The sequence below is a fragment of the Sardina pilchardus genome, chromosome 1, assembly GCF_963854185.1.
Source record: "Sardina pilchardus chromosome 1, fSarPil1.1, whole genome shotgun sequence".
NCBI classification, from domain to species: Eukaryota; Metazoa; Chordata; class Actinopteri; order Clupeiformes; family Clupeidae; genus Sardina; species Sardina pilchardus.
Genome location: NC_084994.1, coordinates 20,162,214 through 20,171,260, shown reverse-complemented (window position 1 = coordinate 20,171,260; position 9,047 = coordinate 20,162,214). Strand labels below are relative to the sequence as shown.

Genomic DNA, 9,047 nt, shown 5'->3' with positions numbered 1-9,047 from the left:
AGAGGGGAAAGTATGACATGTGGTGTGCTTACATTTCATTTGATAACCATTACCTCATGCACTAATTTATTTCGCAAAATCATTTGTATGTTTTCAAAGGGAAATTGAAATATCTCCCTCTTGCCCTCGTGGACACTAGGCGGACCTTGAAAACGTAATTTGACTGACATACGGAAATAACCAATGCATAGCAGGTCCGTGTTTTTCGTTAACCAATCAGCATCTCAGCTAAGACGCGGAAGTACATGGTCTGTTGACTATCGGAAGACTTCGTAGCATACGGTTTTACTAGCAACACCGTTTACTTTGTATATCAATTACCACCTTAACAGTGTCATGATAAGGTACTGTTATGTACATATTATGCGGAGCTCATAATTCGTTGCTTCAATGTTGGAATAACGTGAATGACATGTTCTACACGTGCAGTTGTTATTGTTGAGTGCCTGCTTGCTTGATTGTACTTACTGTACCCTCCTCCGACTCTTGACTATCTGTTAACTCTGCACAGGCTTTGTAAAACAGCCGAATGTGTTCCGCAAATATATAATTATCGCTAGCTGTGCACGGGTAGGTTAATGTACCATTCAGAAATCCCTCGTGGTATCCACGTGCAGTAGTAGTAGGCTACCCTTTAGCCAGTAGCCTAAGTTGGCCAATCTAAACTTTTACACACAGGTTCGTCATCATGGTCACATGTGTACAGTAGGCTATGATTTTGCCGTTAGCCTACATGCTAATAGGTTGTTGTTATGTGCAAACAGATGAACGACAGACCAGTCAATGAAACCCGCGAGCATGCCGCAGAATGTGTTCCAGCGAAGCGTGTCTGCACCGGGGAGTCTCGGGTGCAGCTTGCCGAGGACAATGCCTCGTCTGCGGGCAGCCAGGAGTCGACAAAGGGCGGCAACATCGAAGTGGTAAACCGACTCGACTGACTTCAGACTTCTACTGTCAGCTTAAGACCCACAAGGAGGGGCAGTGTAGGTCCACTACCCAACTGATGGGTCAGATCAGCTCCATAGTTTAAGCACAGGGGAGGCCAGCGGAGTAACACAACTATTCTTAGCCTAAACATGCAGGCAGGCTGTCTCCTTTGGAGAATAACCGAGAAATGCAGCTCTAACAAGTGGGGAAATAACCATGCCCGGCCTGACCTCTTGCCAAAACCCCCATTAGGTCTGAGGCCTTTGAAACCTAGTAAGATCTTATCGCATTTTGAAATCTACACCCTGTCGAATTTCGCCCCCCCACCTCCCACCCCCCACCCCTTTTTTTTCTGTATCCAGAAGCGTGCTGTCAGACGTCTGGGCTTCCGGCGGCAATCTGAGGAGAAAGGACATTTTTTTTTGTATAATTCAGATGCACTTTTTGGCACAGGGCGACGGCTGCTGCTGCGCCACATCAGTTAAGTGTAGGCTAATCTGCGCGCGCGTACGTAGCCTGAGAGGAAAACGTCAGTTGGCAGGCAGTCAGGGGAAGCGGCGGGAGGCTCGGTTACATGTGGCCGCTGAGCTCTGTGAGCTCTCAGACCCTGGAGACTGAAAAAGGAGTGTAAGGTGCTCATTTAAGATGGAAGTTTCGTGGACCGCTGAAGACTTCAAGCCAAAGTACAGTTTAGGAGGGCCTCCCCTGTCCCTCCATGAAAGCTCTTCTCTCTACCAACCCTGCTACATCTCTCTCTCGCACCCTCTGTCTCTCTCTCTCTCTGTCTCTCTCTCTCTCTCCACACTTACTGTGTTGCATATGGTTTGGTACTTATTTGGTGTTTCGCTATAAAGTCACTGGTGACCTTTCAATTAGACAGTGTTCCTAGTAGATCCCACAGTTCTTTGAGTGATAAATATGTTGTTATGCTTGCCCCCTACCCCAAATAAAACAGAAACACACACACAGTAGTACACACATTCACAACTACACCTCTATATTTACAAATTCAAATTACAAATTAAATAACTCTAAAATTACAAACTGCTTTTTATTTGAAGTAATCTGTGTGTGTGTGTGTGTGTGTGTACAGGCAGTCATCGTGCCTGTGTATAACGCCTCCTGCTGGTTGGAGGAGTGTCTGGAGGCCATCCTGAATCAGGACTTCACTGGCACCATGGAGCTGTCTGTGTTTGATGACGCCAGCACGGTACCCTCCTCCTCCTCCTCCTCCTCCTCCTCCTCCTCCTCCTCTTCCTCGTCATGTGCTCCTTGGTCTTCATCGTCTTCTTCTCTCACCTGCCGTTCTTCTGCTTTTCCACATTTCCTCTCCAATTTAAGGAACACAGGACACATTTACACATATTCAATGCCATTTTAAAGCAACACTAAAGCACGTTTCCTCTGTTGCACGCACACTATTTGTTTATCCACCAAATAACGATGTCCACTGACAAGGTAGAGCATGTTGCATGATTTTATGAAAGTATGATGTATTGCGACATCGAAGCAAATCAAATTTGTAGTTTCTTAGGTCTCATTTCATCAAACTACAGGTACGCTACCCGATCTGGTAAAGTTACATAGTGCGGTTATAGACGATAGAGGGCCGCGAGGTGAATGCAGAAGTGCCGTTCACCTTGTTACGAGTTGATGACCCACTGAAATGATTTTGGAAACATTAGGGTACGAAAAACTCTTAAGTGTTGCTTTAACACTAAGACCGTACCCAGTTTGTCATAAACTGACTAAAAGGGTCATGTTCCTGCCCCATCAACAATGCTAATATCGAAGATCATGTTCCTACTCAATCAACAACGCTACAATTCAGACAGCAACATTGCATAGTGTAATGTGTAAGAGGAAACGCATTGTGTTCTTTTGAGTCCTTATTCTTGTTTTCTCTCTGTGTGCCTCTAGTGTTTTTCTCTCATTGTGTATGTGGGACAATAACAATATGATTGCCGTATTCAACAGTACGATTGCATTGCACTTCCTGATTTTGGGAACATGCATCTGTTGTGGGAAAAACAGTGTTACTGTCCTGGATAGTGGTGGTTAATTGTTTGTTTGTATGTTTGTTTGTTTGTTTGTTTGTTTGTGTTCAGGATAACTCCAGAGAACTCATCGAGGGTTGGAGGGAGAGGTTTCAGAAGCGGGGGATCGCCATGGTGATATCTGGTCATGACTCTAACAAACCGAATGGAGGTGAGTGAATCTGTTTGTGTGTGTGTGTGTGTGTGTGTGTGTGTGTGTGTCAAGACAACACAGAAAACAATAGCCTAACAAATATCAGGGTTGTATCAACTTGTTAACGCGTTCCTATTGTGATAATCAGCTGCACGTTTACATATTTGTGTGTGTTTGTATGTGTGTGTGTGTGTGTGTGTTTGTAAAGGTCTGTTTCTCTCCATGTTAGCCTATTTTCTGTGTATGTGTGTGTGGGTGTGTGCATTTGTGTGTGTTGAAAGCAAGAGGGTCTGCTGTTTTATTCTTGGTTCTGTGAAGGGGTCTGTCTACGCCTTGAAGGTGATATCAGCAAAGCAGGTGTGTGTGTGTGTGTGTGTGTGTGTGTGTGTGTGTGTGTGTGTGTGTGTGTGTGTGTGTGTGTGTGTGTGTGTGTGTGTGTGTGCATGTGTGTGCATGTGTGTGTGTGTTTGGTTTGATTTATGTCAGTCCGGTACATTCCTGTCATCACTGTTTGATAATGGAGCATGTACATTATCCTGAGGGATTTTAAACGTACACACACACACACGCACGCACACATACACGCACACACACAGTGTGACAGTTACTTGACTTATCTTCTTGCTCTCCTGTGGTTTTGATGTGAAAGCCACTTGATATTGTCCATGCATACCGTGTCTAACATACCACTCTTTCATCAACACAGAGTGACACACACACACACACACACACACACACACACACACACACACACACACACACACACACACACACAGGGCACACATACATACATACATACATACATACATACATACAGGCACAAAAATACTCCCTCTCATACACAGATTCAAACGATGCAAACATGCATCATGCAAACAAAGATGCAAACATATTCCCTCTCTCTCTCTCTCTCTCTCTCTCTCTCTCTCTCTCTCTCTCTCTCTCTCTCTCTCTCTCTCACACACACAAACGCTCCACACACACACACTCACACAGAAACACATATACCTGCGACCTGAGCTCTTGTCCATACCAGCCTGTCATTGGCTGAAGGTGTAAATCCCAGCGTAGCGCCTAAGTGGCCGGTCCATCCGATATCTCAGGAGTCTCTCCAGACCCCCAACCAGACAGCAGGAGTGTGTGTGTGTGTGTGTGTGTGTGTGTGTGTGTGTGTGTGTGTGTGTGTGTGTGTGTGTGGTGGGGGGCACTGGACCTTGGGTATGAGAGTAGGGTCAAGTAGGAAAAAGAAAGTATGAGATACAAACTTACTGTATGGTAACACTTTACTTGTAGGAGATACAAACTTATGGTAACACTTTACTTGTAGGAGATACAAACTTACTGTATGGTAACACTTTACTTGTAGGAGATACAAACTTATGGTAACACTTTACTTGTAGGAGATACAAACTTACTGTATGGTAACACTTTACTTGTAGGAGATACAAACTTTATAGTAACAGTTTACGTGTAGGAGATACAAACTTATTGAAACACTTTACTTGTAGGATATACAAACATTATACTAACACAGGGCTGTACACTGCGAGCACCTCGTCGCAAATGCGAGGAAATATATATTAGTGCTAATTGAAAATATGAAATGGGAGCACAGGTGCGAGTACTGAATTCAACCCTTTTATTCGCATTTTGCTCCTAAAAATCCACACCAAGTGGATCAAAGTATAGGCTAGTACAATTTTCGCGCATCTGTCCTATACAAATTTCATAGTTGACAACTCTAACGCTCCTGGCTGGAAACTCACGCTTTCAGCATCAACCTCGCTGTCTCTCACACACGCAAGAAATGTCACTCCAAAACCATTCTTCTTTTTCTTCAATCTGTTCGTTATCAGTTGGTGACTTTGTAGCGATTAGCCTACCGTTGAAACGGCAAACCATGATAAGAATGTTGACTATATAGCCTACAATTAACGTGTTCATTTCAAATATTATTATTATCACGGTTGATAAACACGGTGTGGAAACCGTGTTAGCTTCACCCCAGCCTGCATTTGACATAGGCCTGGTTGACTTCTATGAGAGAAATCCGACTGATTCTGTTGTCTAAATGATGGATTTAACCACGATTTGGTGTAGGCTACACCTGCTTTAAAAAGGCGGAACATTTTCATTGCAAATGTGCGCATCATATAGCCACTCTGCGTCTTTGTATGGAGGTTACATTCACATTCCATTCCACTAACGTTATCAGTAACGTTTTATTTTGAGCTCTGGTTGTCACTCATTGGATATAATAGATATAGCCTACCAAACTCCAAGACGAGTCATGGTAGAGTAGGCTAAGTTAAGCACCCAGCCAATTAAACATGACCAAGGAAAAAGTGACAACTCACGATGCCATGCCATGGTAGGCTACCTAAATCATAGAAGTTAACGTTACTGGACAGTGGACACTCATCTTTTCTATTACACCAGAAATATTTGTCTTTACCTTTGTTCGTTTTTTGAACATTTAAGTTATTTGATGAAAACATGATGTATCCTTGAACTATGCTTGACTCTTTTCCTAAAACCGAATGAAACCTAATTATGTTCACGTACATCTTAAAGTGACAGGCACTCAATTAGACCTACACACCACCCCTGTAATATCATTACAGTGTAATCCTATGAAGTATTCAGTTTACTGAATATTTTAAGCTATAAGTAATTATGCAGATCCTAAAATGCTATAAATTGATAACAAAATGTATACAAATTCTGAATTCAAAATATGAAATAGAAACGAGACAAGCCATTTTCTGTGTGTGTAGGGTTTGAGCAGAGACTATGATTGCCACTGCTGTGAATGATCTGTATCCTGCTTAAGGCAAGAAGGTTTTCAAGGAAATTTCATAGTGCTCCTAAATTGTTTTCTGTGCTCCTAAACTTTTTCATTTAGGAGCACCTGTGCTCCTAGTGAAAAAGCTTAGCGTACAGCCCTGTACTAACAGTTTACGTGTGGGACATACTGTACAAACTTAGTAACTTGTATAGTTCACCCCCAGAGAAAATCATCTGTGGAGGAAGTTCAGTATTTGAAATAGTTGTTGAACAATTACTTAACATGAAAAATGTGGGAAAAAAAACAACAGAAGTGAGATATCGTTGATGAAATGACTGTAGTTACTTAAAGCGTAAGTTTGGCGGAAAATGAAAATAAAGCTATTTTCTGAATGAAAATACATCAACTAAGCCGTGGAGGAAGTAATTTTCGCTCATCACGCAGTACAGAGCTAGCACTGGCAGGACCTACAGCCCAAAATCGCAGACAGTGGGTCAGCATTGGGCTTTCAGCCATGCGCTTTCAAAATCGCATTTTTAAACCACTAACATTGCTCAAAACAGCGGCAAACCTCGTCAGCAGCTTGCTCTAGGTGTCTACACATAAAACGAAGCACCAATCAGTCTGTAAACGTTGGAATAGTCTGTATACACGTGGAATCAATTCGAGACCGCAACACCGTCTGAATCACAGAAATGTCTCGCGAGATCTCACACGGAAGCACGGGAGCTATTCCTACGGGTAGTCAAAATCGCATTTTTAAACCACTAACATTGCTCAAAACAGCGCCAAACCTCGTCAGAAGCTTGCTCTAGGTGTCTACACATAAAACTAACCACCAACAACTTGGCTCACGAACCCGACGTTTATAAAAGAAGACTGTTATGAACACTAACACCTTCCAGTTCCTCACGAAGGAAAGTCCACAAGCTCTCGTGTGAGATCTCGCGAGACATTTCTGTGATTCAGACGGTGTTGCGGTCTCGAATTGATTCCACGTGTATACAGACTATTCCAAAGTTTACCGACTGATTGGTGCTTCGTTTTATGTGTAGACACCTAGAGCAAGCTACTGACGAGGTTTGCCGCTGTTTTGAGCAATGTTACTGGTTTAAAAATGCGATTTTGAAAGCGCATGGCTGAAAGCCCAATGCTGACCCACTGTTTGCGATTTTGGGCTGTAGGTCCTGCCAGTGCTAGCTCTGTACTGCGTGATGAGCGAAAATTACTTCCTCCACGGCTTAGTTGATGTATTTTCATTCAGAAAATAGCTTTATTTTCATTTTCCGCCAAACTTACGCTTTAACGGCCCTTGAAAAGAGCGATGACAGATCGTCAATGATCTAAGCGCCTGTAGAACTGTAGTCTGTGTGACAAAATGCATACATCCAAAGAAAGTCCCTTTTCGGCAGAGGATAGAAGATATTGTTTTCAGTAAAATACTGAATGAGTAATGCCTTCTGTAAGCCCTGAAGCCTAGAAGTCATGATTGTGTTGATTGTGCTGTGTGTGTGTGTGTGTGTGTGTGTGTGTGTGTGTGTGTGTGTGTGTGTGTGTGTGTGTGTGTGTGTGTGTGTGTGTGTGTGTGTGTGTGTGTGTGTGTCCATCTCCGTGTCTCTGTCTGTGTCTGCGTGTTTTAGTTTTAGTTTTATTAGCTGTTGATGCTGTGCCGTGACTGTTGGTTTAGTCTTCCCGTCTCGTTGAGCTCCGATGACACCTGCCTCCGCACACACACACACACACACACACACACACACACACACCCACCTCCTTCTCGCAGACATACACACACACACACATACACACACACACACACACACACACACACACACACACACACACACACACACACACACACACACACCTCCTCACACACACACACACACACACACACATACACACACACACATCTTCCCAGACTTCCCCTGGTTGTGTGCCATGAGACCGTAGAGTTTTCCTGAGGGCTTCTGATAAATACGTGTGGGAGAGAGAGAGTGCTGCTGCTGCTGCTGCTGCTGCTGCTTGATGAGAATGACCTTCTTGTGCTGGACTTCTGCTGATTGTAACTTTTGGAGACTCTGCTCTTTTTCTGTTGTGAACTATGTCAAGGGTGAGATGAGGCCTCGAGTAACTTTAGCATCTGTGCTGAGCTGACGTAGTCCAAGACCGTCTACTCTTGTGCATGAGACAAAACATGGAGACAAAGATAGATTGTGACGTTGTGATATGATGCAATATTATTGTGTACATTGAAGTAGCATTGAAGTAACAATATATTTATTTTCCACCATCTGGACTATTAAAAAAAATATATTTTGTTCACATAAAAGTTTTGGTTCCTCAGTGAATAACTTCCTTCCAGGTTTCGTCATTGAGCGCAAATATGGCGCAGCTAAGCGCTAATGTACGACTGAGGTGATGTATTTAGCAGATGTGTCCATCCGAATCGGCAATGAAATAAAAAAAAAATACATTTACAAAATGAATCGGCAAAGCACATTTTACCAGGACCTGGCCTAACTACTCAGTCAGCAAAATGGCATGAAAACACATGTGCTCTTTGAATCTAAGACACACACAGACACACAGACACACAGACACACACACACACACACACACACACACACACACACACACACACACAGACACTTAGATTTAGTGTTAGTGTTAGTGCTAATGATTTGACTCTGTCTCGTTCTCAAGATGTGTTTCGTAAGGGCTCCCTCTCTCTTTCTCTTTCTCTCTTCTTTTCTATCTTTCTCTCCCTCTCTCTGTATTTGTTTTTCTATTTTTCTCTCTCTCTTAGTTTCTCTCTTTCTCTCTTTCTCTCCCTCTCTGTCTTTTTGTCTCTTTCTTTCTCTCTCTCTCTCTCTATCTCTCTCTCGCTCTTTCTCTCTCTCTCTCTCTCTCTCTCTCTCTTTCTTTCCGTCTCTCTCTCTCTCTGTGTGTGTGTGTGTGTGTGTGTGTTGTGCCACACTGTGCAACTGCCTGAGTAAGCTCAGGTCGGCTGCCAAGTTTAAAATGGAAGAAAGAAGGAAAATATTAGAGAAAAAAAGCCCACAAAAAAACCTGTCTGCTTGAATATGTCTGCTCTCCACATTCTTGGCACAGGGAGCACCTCGGTGAAGAGTACAAAGATTAT

At 43.2% G+C, this 9,047-nt stretch overlaps 1 protein-coding gene across 1 annotated transcript in view; it reads left to right on the top strand.

Annotated features, from left to right (window-relative positions):
* Positions 1-234: 234 nt before the first annotated feature.
* The window catches only part of b3gntl1 (UDP-GlcNAc:betaGal beta-1,3-N-acetylglucosaminyltransferase-like 1), a 68,329-nt gene continuing 59,516 nt past the window's right edge, over positions 235-9,047 (top strand). The window contains exons 1-4 of the mRNA XM_062539841.1: positions 235-344; positions 765-920; positions 2,021-2,137; positions 3,036-3,135. Coding sequence (XP_062395825.1) covers positions 765-920; positions 2,021-2,137; positions 3,036-3,135 — 373 coding nt within the window. The 5' untranslated portion in view covers positions 235-344. The remainder of the gene's footprint in view (positions 345-764; positions 921-2,020; positions 2,138-3,035; positions 3,136-9,047) is intronic.